The sequence below is a fragment of the Furipterus horrens genome, unplaced genomic scaffold (assembly GCF_987537825.1).
Source record: "Furipterus horrens unplaced genomic scaffold, mFurHor1.1.pri manual_scaffold_6, whole genome shotgun sequence".
In the NCBI taxonomy this organism is placed as follows: Eukaryota; Metazoa; Chordata; class Mammalia; order Chiroptera; family Furipteridae; genus Furipterus; species Furipterus horrens.
This window is the reverse complement of record NW_028327176.1, coordinates 183341622-183356254: the sequence shown is the minus strand read 5'-3', so window position 1 is coordinate 183356254 and position 14633 is coordinate 183341622. Positions and strand designations below refer to the sequence as shown.

Sequence of the window (14633 nt, the reverse complement as noted above, 5' to 3'; positions counted from 1 at the left end):
TTCTTTTTTAAAGAATATTTTACTGACTATGTTGTTACAGTTGTACCATTTTTTTCCCTTTGCTCCCCTCCACCCGGTACCCCTCTTTCCTGCAGCAATCCCTTCACCCTCAGTTCATGTCCATGGGTCATGCATGTAAGCTCTTTGGCTTCACCCTTTCCTGTACTATTCTTAACTTTCCCCCTGCCTGTTTGGTACCTACCAATTATGCTTCTCAATCCCTGTACCAAACAAAAAAACCCTCAAAAGTTCTGTTTAAAAAATAGGCAGAGAATCTGAATAGACATTTTTCCAAAGAAAAAATACAGATGGCCAACAGGTACATATAAAGGTACCCAATGTCACTAATCATCATAGAGCTGTAAATCAAAACTACCACGAGATATTGCCACACATCTGTTAGAATGGCTATTACAGAAAAGACAAGAAATAGAAGTGTTGGCAAGGATGTGAAGCAAAAGGAACCCTGTGCACCGTTGATGGGGATATAAATTTGTGCAGCCACTATGGAAAACAGTAGGATGGCTCCTCAAAAAATTAAAATTAGAACTATCATAGGATCCAGCAATTCTACTTTCAGGTATTTATTCAAAGAAAACAAAACACTAATTCAAAAAATATATATACACCCCTATGTTCATTAAAGCATTATTTACATAAGCCAATACATAAAAGCAAGCTAAATGTCTATCGAGGAATAGATAAATAAAATGTGTAATAGAATATTATTCATCCACAAAAAAGGAAATCCAGCTATTTGCAACAACATGGATGAACCTTGAGGGCAGTACGCTAAGTGAAATCAGTCAACAGAGAAAGTCAAATACCATGTGATCTCACTTATATATGGAATCTGAAAACAAAACAAAATGAACACATAAACACAGAGAACAGACTGGTGGTTGACAGAGGCAGGGGTTGGGTTGGGGGGTGTTGTGAAACAGGTGAACATAGTTGGAAGGTACAAATTTCTAGTTGTAAAATAAACATGTCCCGGAGGTATAATGTATAGCATGGTGACTATAGTTAATACTACTACATTGCGTATTGGAAAGGTGCTAAGAGTTCTTATCACAAGGGAAAAAATTGTAACTATTTATGGTAATGGCTGTTAACTAGATTTATTGTGGTGATCATTTTACACTATATACATATACTGAATCATTCCGTTGTACACCTGAAACTAATATAACGTTAGATGCCAATTTTATTTCAATGTAGAAAAAGAAAGTGGCAGAGGAAGGTAACCCAGACGTGAATGATGCAGGTACAGTGCAGGTTCGCTTTTGCTTGCATTCAGTTGTATATTAATATTCCTTTACCACTAGACAGTAAATTCCCTGAGGACAGGCCTGACTCTTATACATCTCTTCTTTCGTATCCTTCAGTACCACGCAGAGCCCTAGCGATCACAGTGGTACTCACTAAATAACGATTGAGTTGGCTTAAACCGAACCCTAACTCACACAGACTTGAAGTTGGCCAGCTCCCTTTATCATTGGTTGCTGATGGCACTCACTAAGACAGAGGATCATTCCAATGCCAACCGTGGACAGGTAGCTGTGATTAAGGCAGATACGAGAGGTGGGTGACTGGATTATCCCTGGGTAGCATGTGTGACTTAATATCAAGATATTTTAGAATTAAACTGTCAAAATATTATTCTGATTGTATTTTAAATCAGGCTTCTGGTTCATTGTGAATAACAAGGGAAACACAAAAATAATGTGGTATATAAAAATATAAGAGAAGTCTGATTAACCTCCTTACACAGGACTAATTCTTTGGTTGAAAGTATGCCTTTTCCTCTGGAGCGATTTTATATTGTGTAGATCCTTCCTGTTTACAGGCTTATTCCTCTTGAAAATTTTAAGACTTGTCAATTAGCAAGCTTTACAAAATAATGCTACCTAATTGTTTCTGTTTTTGAGGAGAAACCTCGGGTTGAATGCTTTGTGTTTTACCTTTTCCAGAAGAACTCCTACAAGTGCTTTCATGACTGATGGTGTTGTTGGCCAAACTGACTTTTCCTGAAATTCCAATATGTATGTGTGTCTATGCTTGCGTGTGTTATATCTTTATTGATACCTAATCCACATAACATATGCACATAATATACCCATTTAAAGTTACATACAATTGGTTTTTAGTCCAATAGATATTTTGATTCATTTCCAGGCAAAGGTAGCAATAGTAATGACAGCTTGGCTAATTTCTCCCTTCTGTCAGCCTCCATTTTTCTCCTCTACAGTTTATAGTGTCACAGTCCCAAGATTTGTCAGAACACCAAACCAGACACTTTTAAGAATCAACCCATTGGCATCTGCCATTGAGTAATCAGGGGCTCAGAACTGGAAAGAACCAATGGAATATAAACTACTAACACTCATTGCTACCTGCATTCTCATGCAATGAAGGAAATATAGAAAGTATAGAAGAAGAAGATACGCATTAAATGTATCCATTAAAGAAGTTAAATAAATGTTGGCTTCCTTACTATTTTTTGTCCATCCATGTCTAAAAGGTCAAATGAAGAAAAGGTTACAAGCAAGGTCCTTGAGATAGAAAAGGGGCGAACTAAAGCCCTTTCGGAAACTTACAAAGGAGGGACTCCAGCAAAGCTACTCAAGTAACAAAAGTGTGTAAAAGGGTATTCACTGCCCCCACCCACCTGCTCTCTCACCCACTGGGATGCTCCCTTTGGGCGCAGCAGACATTTTTCAAAGGGCAGAAATCTGAAAAGGGACTCTAAAGGGAGGTCCTTCTCTTCAGGTCTGAGAAACCTTTGGATGGATCACAGTCTGAATTCATCAACTTACTTTGGAACATTATTATTTTACTCTTCCAAGTAAACAAATCTGCAAAGAATTTATATTAAGTTTTACACAGAAAAGAAAAGTCAATTAAAAAAGAAAACCCAATAAAAGCACTGCTGGAAGCGTTGTTTTATTTGTATGTTTTTATTCACATTTTTTTGAAATATTGACAATAACCAAAAACGAAAACACTCTTTCTCCTAGAAAATGACTCTTTAAATATCAAATAAATGTATCACCTAAAAACAGTCTGCTATGTAGCAGAAGAGGCAAAATATTCCCCTCAATGCAGTAACCTGTTTTTCTGTTAGGGGAGAAAACTTACTCCTCTGCCACGCCTACAAGTAAAAGAACTTTCTATTGTCCGATTCTGTTTCTCCCCAGCAGGGCCTCAAGATGCGTGAGTGATGACAAGGGCTAGATCAACAACCCGCTGGCCAGACTAGGTAGAGGGCTCTTCTGCTGGTCAAATTAAGCCCTGCTTTTCAAATGAGTACACAGTTTTGTTTTGTTTCTCTTTCTCTCTCTCTCTCTCTCTCTCTCTCTCTCTCTCTGAAAGTGAAAACAGAGTGCTTTGGCTTGACTGAGAAATCCACAAATATTTCTCAGAATTTGTTAGCACGCATGGTGCCTGCAGAACAGAATTAGCCCTTGGGAAACTGGATGGTCTCACTGAACAGGCGATTTACATAGATTCCTCTAGCATCACATCTGCCTTCCGGTGATAGCCACCTTGGCTCCTGCCAAAATAGTGATCCCACAAGGAACGATCACAGTTGAACACGTTTGCTTCTGTTTTCCATCAATATTTTTCCAGTGTGAGCACTCAGGCAGGACTGGACAAAGACGAGCATTCGGAGTTGACACAGAGGACAGATTTTGTATTTTTTGTTGCCAAAACACACCAAAGGATTAGGTGCTAGAATGGAAAATGAGTTTCCTCCATTTCCTGATTACTTTCACAGGCCTTCTTACTATCTGTAACTTTCCTCTTGTAAAATACAGACACACACATACACACACACACATACACATTAAAAGAAATTATTGGGTTCTTTATTTATACCTTATAATAACCCTTATTTCTTGGTGTCCACAGGAAGAGATGACTGCATTAAGTGCTTGGAACTCACCCCTGCAGGATATAGGGAAGAACTGGGAATTGTGGGTAGACTAAAGCATGGCAAGAATAAAATTAGCTTCCAAGCACATGACTACCAGGAAAGTTATAAGCTACCAAAATCAAGATACGTGTGTTGTCATCAGGGAGTAAATCAAGCAATAAATCTTTTTAAATGGGCTCCAGATAGAAAATATGTCCTCTGCTTACAAATGTGGGGTGGAAATCCAGTAGTTTTTTAGGTTTCCATAATCACTAAACCCCACTGGCCAATACTAACATTTGAATAATTACAAGGAAAGACTTGGGTAAATTCTACCCTTCTGATGGCTTTGGAAGACACAAATGTCTGGATTTGCAATGGTTCTGAGAACAGGACATCACTATAATCACTCAGGTAAAGCCCTGACTGTTGTTAGCAACATCGGTAATCCATGGGAGACAGGACTGCTTGACTTCTGGCTCCCTCTTCCCTATTTCTATACAGATTTGTAAACAGCCAACGGAGGTGGCTGACTTTTCAAAGGCAGTGTCACCGAGCCTGAGATAGAATCAAAATGAGAAAGTTCACACTCATCATCTGCTTACCCACTCTCAGCCAGACACTTGCTTCGCTTTGAAAGATATGAATGTCAACATCGTGTCACCAAAAAATGTTTACTCTGTATTTATTACATGACAGGAAAAAGCAACAGAGAGAGAGGGGTGAGGAGGACTTAGGCTAAGCAGAGGTAAATGGTATCAAAGGGGTTGGGAGCGTGGAAGGCAAACACATAACCAATGTTCTCAGTTATCTCTCAAAAGTCATCTTCGAGATGGATAAAATTTCAAATGGACTGCTGCTCCTAATATTTTTTACTGTGTGCCTATATCAGTGTCACCAAAAGCACTTATCCGCTGACACCAAGAGGATAATTTTATAATGCTAAAATTTCATCATATTAAGGTGCATATTCATAATTAGAGAAGTGTAGAAAATTTTACATTATAGATCACATCTTATTTCTTATATTTCATACTATATATATTGTGCACTTATTTATATACTTTTCTAATTAGTAACAGGTACCTAAGCATATGTAAATTATGATGATCGTGAGGATTTTACTCAATAGTAGGTCTCAGTATGCAGGGAAAAGTATGATTCTTTGCTTATCCCTATCTGGAATTTAAAAGTTGCATAACGGAAGTGCAAGCGTAAGCCAAACACATTTAGTAACTTAAAAACTCCTTTCAAAGCAGATGGGTATTAATTTCTGAAAGTTCTGTAAAGGACTAAGCCAGGAATTGATGAGGAGCAATAAACAAGAAGCGAGTGGATTTGTGGATTTGTTGACAAGAACAGCTGAAATGACTAATCAGAAGATGTGGATTCTCCTGAGTGCCACATACCACCTGGTGACCTTGGCCAGCATAATCAACAGAGGTTTACTGGGAATCATAGAAGACTTTCTACATTGAAGGTAATAAAAGATCTGGTTCCTGCCCACAAGGAGTTTAGGAACTGACAAGGAAGATAAGACCTGCGGTGATCACTAACATGTGGCAGAATGAGGCTAAGAGAAGTACAAATCAAACCCCGTGAGAACTCAGAAAAAGCAAAGGCTGCCTTCTGCAGGAAGAGGAGAGAAGAAAGAAAGGCACAAACTTGATAAGGAAGATAACATACCAGTGAGGGATTTAGTGAGTCTAGTGGGGTTGATCTCCACCAGGGACAGTTTAGCACCTTGTCTCCTGCCACACACAAGGGACGTTTAGAAACATCTGGAGACATTTGGGGTTGTCATCACTGGGGAGGAGGGGTGCTGTGAGTGTCTAGAAGGTAGGAAATGCTGCTAAGTATCCTAAAATGTACAGGACAGTCACCCACAAGAAAGAATGGTCCAGCTAACAATGCCAATAGTACAGAAGTTGAGAAATCCTAGTCTGGAGGAAGCCGGAACTTCAGATCTGGAGTTTTAGGAAGCAGCAATAAGTAGATGGGAATTTTTACTCACTCATGCTGCAGTGAGATAAATGGGAGAAAATTAAACACAGTAAGAATTTGTAGAAAAGAGAACCTCTTGGCTGATAAAACCCTAGGCAATGTCACCTTACTGGCAAAATGACTTCATGTCACAAACCCTTTCATATTTAAAACATGTTGATTAGAGGACTGTTCTCAGAAACTGTACCCAAGAGGATAGAAATGAATGAGGTGGCAAATCATGGAGCAGACTGGTTCCGTTATGAACACCCCCAAGACCTGAACACTGAAGCCACATTTCGATCCGTAGCAGGGAAACATGCATGTGGAATAAGATTTTCATCTACAAATTTGTTATAATTTGATCACAGAACTACACTACTGTAACACAAGAAAATATTCTTAGAAGAGGGAGCAGGAGGAGGAGGAGACTTATGAAAAGAGAAGAAAAGAGGGAAGCAGAGGAGAAAAGTTGGAAGGGAAAAATTACAAGAGAAAGAAGGGAAGCGAAGGTAGGGGAAGGGAAGACAAGGAGAGGACTAATATACAGACATCCTCTAAAAGGTTAACAGAATCCAATGTGAGCTCAGTTCTAAGGAACAAGACCAGTGACCAACTCCAATGATTTTGTGAAACTGTGATATGGGAATATATTTCACAGACAGCAAAATCTGCTTTTTGAACAGTATCATCACTGCTTTTGAAAAGCTCTAGAAATACAAAATGACAAAACAGTAACCAATCCTGGTACAATTGTCCAGTACTTAGAGAAAGTTTGCTGTCACTCTGCTCCACGGGGCTTGGCAGGTGTGGGAAGCCCAGAGAGGAACAAGAGATGGGGAGGTAGTATGGCACTCTGAAGCAAAAGAAAGCACAATTCTATACACATTTTGTGGTGGGCAACCAGGCAGTCTTAGATTGCTGGGCAGAGGCAAAAAAAAACAGAAACGTTAACAAGAACCAATTAGATGGTGCTTTCCCAACCCAATGGTCCCATGGTCCACAAAGAAAAGATATACCCGGAAACAAAAGGCTGAGCAGCAAACTGCAGGAAGTATCACTGGACAGGAAAGGCTGCTAAGGATGTGTGCATTGGACAGGTCACACTAGGAGGTGCCGGAGCCAGATAGAGCTTGAATTCTAATCCTGGTTCCACCAGTAACTAGCTTGATGCTTTTAGCAAGTAGCAGACACTTAGCTTCTTTTCTGGTAAAATGTGAATGACAAGCTTCCTAGGAGTGCTGTATTAATTAAATAAGATCATGTAGGTAAAGTATTGAGCACAGCAGCTGATGCTGGGTAGGGACTCAGCCAGTGAAAACTATGTACTGCAGAATAATGTTTAAGTCTGTCACTCTTAGCAATGACTGAAATACATTCAGTCACAGCCTCACATCCCAAGTCAAGCTAAGTAGAACACATTAAATAAGGTAGCACATTTGGAAAGTTAAATCGTTTAAAAAAAAAAAGCAAGTAACTTTTATGAATTCATAGAACTGGAAGAGGCCTTCAGAACTCTGGTCAAACTTCCTTATTGACCAATGGGAAAACTAGAGAAGGGAATGAAAAGGCTGCTGTGGTTTGCATGTACATGGGCCAAATATCGTCGGCAGCCGTCTGTCTTGAGAGACGATGGTGTAGCTTCTTAAGAGTCTATCTGCACAGCCGAGAATGGCTGTGCAGTCCGACTCGGGAGTGACACGGTATCTGTCTCCTCCCGTGTTGAATCGACATCTTGCGATGACGCTGGAGTGTCCTCTCCAGTGAAGCTGAAGCTACAGAGCCTGAGCAGGGTGATATGGAGGGTCTGCTGTTGCCCATGCAGCAGACCCCCCCTCTCTTCGCAGCTGAAGGGTCCAAGGGAAAGACGGAGTCAATACAGCCTGGCTTCAGGTGCGCCGCAGGAGTTGCCGGTGTTGACTACAACGTCAAACCGCCTTAGGGACTCCGGCTCCGGATTTTCTGTCGGGGTTTACTCCCTTAGCCTTTCCCCTGAAGAGGTATGCCGCAAGGCAGCGGAGGTTTTTTGGAGTCAGAGTTTTCCTTTTCTGATGTGCCCTGACTGGAAGATCGAACCAGCGACACTTAGCTCGCAGGCCGATGCTCAATCCACTGAGCCAAACCAGCCAGGGCTAAATATATACTTTAATTAAAGGAAGGTTAGTCTTCATTTCTTTTACGTGATGCAAGATGAAGGTAGAGTTAGAAAATTGCAGTTAATAGTTTTATAAATACACACATATATATGTGTATATATACATAAAAATAGGTCCTAGGTATATTTGTCGTGACAATACCAGACACTGTATAAGTATACAAATGCATTCACACATGTATTTTAGAAGTAATAGAGCTAATCTGGGAAGATGCCTAGCAGGAAGTTATTCATAGACTCCTGTGAACTTGACTGGCCTCCATCACCTAAATTCACCAATTTGTAGAGTAAACATACCTGATAAAATCTGTGGAAGCTTCATGGAATACTGCGTGAAAGAGCTTCAGGAATAATCAGGGGGTTATAAAGGATGTGCTTCCCCCACGCTACGGCCGGGTCACTCACCTGTCCAAGAGCAAGTTAGGAGCAAACAGGAGCTTCCCTGGGTGCTCCATGGAGCGCCAGACAAGACCAATCATCAGGATCTCTAGCCAGGCACATTCCAAAAGGTGGACCTGATCATGGAGGGTCAAATCCACAAAGCCTGAAACAAGACAAGAAAAACCCTGCTGACTTAAAAAGTAGTCATTACCAGTGAAAGGAATGCAACCAGGGATTTGAACCTGTAGGGCCTATTTTCTATGAGCCCTTACGATGGGTTAGAAGCAACAGCAAGAGCTTCTTGTGCGCCATTTCTTTCAATGTCTTATTAACGCCACAACTCTAAGAGGTAGGAACTGATGGCGATGCCATTCTGCAGATAAGGAAACAGATGTTCGGAGAGCTCATATAGCTGTTAAAGTCAGAGACGGGGTTATAATCTCCAGAAGCTATGCCCTTGCACAATTGACACTAGTCTGATGAGTTGCAATTAATTATAGACTTTGGATCATGTGTCCAAATAAATCCAAGGCACTAAATTAATAAGATGTCCATCACGTTGGCTGTTTTCCAGATCAGTTCCCTGTTCTTTTTCTATGAGGCATCCCATAGAGTCTATTTCCTTTCCCAGCTCTCTCTGCCCTCAACTCTTTATCCTCTCTTGTCCGTGAGACTGCTGCCAGGAATCTCATTGATCTGTGTCTTCTTTATTTTCTCTCCCTAATACTAATCTTTTATTAGCTATTTATACTTGTTTTTACTAAAAAGCCAAAATATAAGTTTATTTTCCCTAAGCAATCAAGTACTAATACTTAGCATACTGGACGTTTCTTTTAGGGGGTCTTGGAGCTATCAGTGGATCAGTATGAAAAGATTAGCTCATCATTTCATGTATACATAAGCACCATCTTTTACGTAATCCTCACTGCCAAACAGGTGATGTTTCACATAGACAAACATATATAACGTAAGCTGGAGAAAGACCTGCCTGTGCCTCGTCTAGTCCTGTTCCCCGAATCAAGCCTCATCAATTCTATTTTTGAAGTAATACTGAAGTTCTTCCTCTCCTTCCTAAATTCCCACTTTTACCATATTAATTCAGTTCCCAAGAGTCTTTAACTTTTTTATCTGACTTCTTTAACTAAGCAGAATTATGTTGAGACTTATCCATGTCGTTGCACAGATGAATAGTTGATTCTTTTCATGGCTGAGTGGCACTTCCCTGTGTGAACATAGCTAATAAGTATATACAATTTGTTTATCTTTTCACTGGATACTTGGGCTGTGTCCAGTTTCAGGTTCTTAGAAATGAAGCTGCTGTGAGCAGTCTATGCACAACTTTTCATACTGTCGCGCTTCCCTGGCTCTTGAGTAAACAATGGATGGGGCAAAAGTAGGTTTACAGTTATGAGGACACTAAACAGTTTATTCTTACATTCTTATTTATTAACTCTTGTACTATTTTCCATACAAACAACTGTAAACTCTCTTTTGCCACACCCTGTATTTCAGAGCATGATGGCTCACTCACACAGGAGGGGTATGTTTAACTTTTTTTTTAATTATTTATTTGTTTATTTATTTTTAGAGGGAGGGGAAAGGAGAAAGAGAGGGAGGGAAACATCACTGTGTGGTTGCCTCCCACTTGAGTCCCCAACTGGGGACCTGACGTGCAACCCAGGCATGTGCCCTGACTGGGAATTGAACCAGCGACACTTGGCTCGCAGGCCGACGCTCAATCCACTGAGCCACAGCAACCAGGTACGTTTAACTTTTTTAAGGAACTGCCAAACTGTTTTCAAAAGTGACCGTTCCATCTCCCTTCTCACCGGCCATGGATGAGAGCACCACTTTCTCCTCATCCTCACCAGTGCGTGGTGTGGTCAGCGTTTTCACTTTTAGACTTTCTGGTGCGTGCGTAGTGTATCACACTGATGCTGGTTTGATTTGCGTCTCCTTAATGACTAACGATGTTGGGCATTTTTTCATGTGCTTCCAACAGATCATTATCTGACACTACAGTCACATTAATTAGGCCAGGACCTGCCAACCCTGCTAGACTGTGCACTCAGGAGAAGCACAAGATGCATGATGCTATGAATTTCTGCTTTTTTGGTCAAAACCCATCGCCCCTTCTGCTCCATCACTCAGCCAATCCAAGGCCCAAAACAGGGCAAGTGTTTTCCCCTTTGGAAGCACTGGGTTTTACTCACTTTAGAACAAGACTTGTAACTGAAGAGAATGTGGGCAGCTTTGCTCATCAGAAAAACTAAAAGATTAAAAAAACAGTAATTGCCAATTATAAATATAGTCACTGGGATGTCCACTACAGCACAGAATTAAAGTCAATAATATTGTAATAACCCTGTATGGTGTCAGATGGGTACTAGACTCATTGAGGTGATTACTTCCTAAGTTATATAAATGTCAGATCACTATGTTGTACACTTGAAATTAATATAATATTGTGTGTCAAGAGAAAGATTCATGGACACAGACAATAGTATGGTAATTAGCAGAAAGAAGGGGGTCAGGGGAGGTAGAAGAAGGTAAAGGGGGGATAAATGGTGATGGAAGGAGACTTCACTTGGGGTGGTGAACACGCAATGCAATATACAGATGATGTATTGTAGAATCGCATATCTGAAATCAATATTTTATTAACCAATGCCGCTTCAATAAATTTTATATATATATATATACATATACACACACACACACACACACACACATATATATGACATAGTATCCGGACAACCTGCAGCTATTTGCCTCTGGAGTACATTGGGTCAAAACGGACTAGCCTCGCTCTGGAAGAAAGATTGCCAGAAGCAGCAGGAAATGCTCCTTCCTTTTTCTCAGCGCCCGATGTCTACTGGGATAAACCATTCCAGTGAGCACTACTTACAAAGAACACTCTCGGGGAAGTTTTAATTCTCTAAGATTTTACCCCAATCTCTTGTGTGAAGTCTCATAATAACAATGTAAATTTACCCTGTAAATTAAACTCACTTTCAGAAATGTTAACATTCAAAACTGAGGTCTTTTCTTTCACTGTTGTATGTAGGAAAAAACAGATGTAATCATGTGATGTCACCTATGATAAAGCCAACAGCATGTCGTTCAATCCCCTCCCTGAACCTTGAATAATCACACAGGGTGAGATTTGGGAGTGTCTGCAGAGATCCTCAGCTGGCCATGGAATCAATCAATTTGGGAAAACCAAAGGAGCAATTTCTGGTGGCAGCCTTAACAGTAAGCGGAATCATACTTTGTAATTCCCACCAAAACCTCAGCGCTGTTTAAGCTGGATAGTTTTCGTGGTCTTCTGCGAGCCTCAGAAGCTCACCACAACCATTTGTGCCACACCAGCCTGGTGATCAGGAAATCTGTCTGAAGTATGTCTGTGGGTGATGGTTTTCACTCTGAGTCCAGCAGAACGGTCCATCGACCCCTCTGTTGACCTGATGAAGATCTCTCAGAAAGAAATGCCTGAGTATCTTTCCTGTCTGTGCATATTGCCTGCAACAAGGGTTATTGTATCTCGTACAACACTGTCCTCTGCAAGGTCCTAAGGGAAATGTGCAAAGACTGTCAAGTTACCACGATGAATGAGGGCAACTGAAGGAAGTTAATAGACAGAGTGTTTCCTTTCTTGCGAGATACTGGTCTCAATATTATTTTAACCACACAGGAGCTAAATATCCTTTAGTTGTGGAATAAATATCCATTAATACTCTCAATGTATAACCGGTGGGGGAAAATAATGCAATAAATCTCAAACAAAATTACATTGGGCCAAGTACCTATTGACATCATTTCAATCCCTTCACTTAGATTTCTTACAAACAGAAAGAATGTTCTAATATGCAATTTCAACTGGGACTGCTATAATAACTTAGGAACATTCAACAATGCCTCACTTAAACACTTGAGAGTATTGCCCATATGAAGCTGGGAGCTAGCAGCATTTATGGAATATTAATAGAAGCATCAGTGACAGGTGACACAGTGAGAGGTGACTTACTCCCCATCACTTAGGCACGCCCATTTTAGTGACAGTGACAAGGGAGCTGTGGGCTTGTGGAATCCATACCATTAAGACAGTAGTACCAATAGTTGATTGAAACCAAGTGAAATCAGATACAAGGAAATCTCATTTTATAAAATAAAAATGTAAAAGAAAGTGAACATGGGTCTCTTTTTTCTGTTCTACATTGACAGGTCCAAGATTAGGATATCCAGAGCTAGACTATACTGGAAACAGCAGACAGGCCTCAAGTCCTCCTCCCCACCTTCTGTGTGGGCAGGGATTTTTCATAGAAAACCCCTTGTACATTACAACCACTCACTTCCAGCCTCATCGCCAAAGAGAGACATTTTTGCCTCTGTCCTCCATTAAAAAGTAACTTTTTTCCTCCATGATTTTTAACTAAGCTTTAACGTGAAAGGAGCTCCTGGCACGTCTTCCCACTCCCTTGAGCCCCATGAGACCCTCAGGCCTCTTCCATACTCTGCTTAGGACTGTCATACAGAGAGCTCCATTTGCCTGGGCACAGAGGTCCTTGAAGCCTCACCTGCTCTTACTGGGCGTGGTAAGTCTCTCGGAAACAATGTGAAAAGCGTGCAGAGATCCTTAGGCAAAGTGACTAATATAAATGAGTTGTGGAATAAAAAATAGATCAGAGCAGCTCTTCAGCAGAGGCATGACAAAAAACAAGCGCTACCGTAATGGTATTGCTTATCTGCGTGGGATCCAGTCCACGGAGATGCAAAGCAAAGTAGAAACCCTCTAGAAGAAAAAAGCAACTTTTCTCAGGGAATGCTGTCAGTAAAACTAGAAGCCAGGGAGTGGATTCTCTTAGTAAATCCACTGGGAAAAAAAATAGTTTCCCGACCTTTAATAAAATTAATCATGTTCTGTCATATATTGACCCCAATGTTCTCCAAAATGTCACTTATGAAATTGCCCATTGCATTCTTTCTGCATTGCCTGAAAACAATGGAAGATTTAAATAATTCAGCTCTTTTCCCCTTGATGGCTCAGACTCAGTCCAAAAGTAGAATAAGTTTAAAAGAAACACAAAGAAAGAAAGGAAGGGAGGGAGGAAAGGAGGAAGGGAGGGAAAGGAAAGAGAGAGAGAGAGAGAGAAGAGGAGTGGAGAGGAGAGGAGCATGGAAGGGAGGGGAAGGGAGGAGAAGGGAGGAGAGGAAAGAGAACAGGAAAGGAAAGGAAAAAAAGGAAAGAAGGGAGGGAAAGGGAAAGGAAGGGAAGGAAGATGAAATTATAGTGCCATGTCAGCTATAAGCTGAATAAAAACTGGGATTTCTGGGAGAAAGCCTATAGAACAGATAAGGTCAGAAGAACCCAGTTCAAATGCTAATGCTAAGCAGTCTTCTTACTCTCCATTTTGTAATTTTCTTATCTTTTTCCTTAGAAAACAGAAACTTAATGTCATACTATGGATCATGGACCTCATGGTATAGGTGAATATGACCTTTCTCCTTCAAATAAAATCTTGGATGTTTTTCTATGTAAGTTCCATTATAGAGAGACTCATCACAACCATGGTTCTCATTCCATAATACTTTAAAATGTCTCCAATAAAATCCAAGCATTGAAATATTCCTCTTTAAGAAATGAGTTTAATTTATTTAAATAAATAATGTCACATACTACTCTTACCAAATAGACACCACTATTACAAAATAAAATAAATGTGAACAGAGTCTGGCTAGCTTAGAAATATTGTGAGTCACGGTGCAAGAGCATGGACCTACGTCACCATTCCTGTGTGTACTCCGGCTTCTCTTCGCCATCATCATGGCAAGTGCATGCAGGTTCTCCTCTGGCACAAAGCACCTAGCCAATGTTCTTAAGCAACTGCCACACTAGACATCCACCTTGTCAATACCAAGCTGATGCTTTCTCGAGGCTACAACAGCCCTCATCCTTAGGCTTGATTACTAGGTACTTCCAAGTCACCTCTCAACATGGGACTTATTTGATTGTCTGGAGAGCATGCCACCCCACGACAGATGAGGAGGGTGAAAATAATGAAAAGATTATGAACCAATAAGTCAAGTAGACCTGGCTTGAAATTCTTCTATGGCCCATGGCCAGTTACTTAAGATCTCTGAAAGTCTTCCTCATTCGTTAAATTCAGATGGACTCATCTATTATTAGTGTTACTG

The 14633-nt window shown here is 40.6% G+C and overlaps 1 protein-coding gene across 2 annotated transcripts in view; it reads right to left on the bottom strand.

Annotated features, from left to right (window-relative positions):
* ESR1 (estrogen receptor 1) overlaps positions 1–14633 on the bottom strand; it is a 219508-nt gene that overhangs the window by 47558 nt on the left and 157317 nt on the right. For both annotated transcript variants that reach the window (XM_090279987.1, XM_090279988.1), the window contains one exon: positions 8463–8601. In XM_090279987.1, the coding sequence (XP_090136113.1) occupies positions 8463–8601 (139 nt within the window). The remainder of the gene's footprint in view (positions 1–8462; positions 8602–14633) is intronic.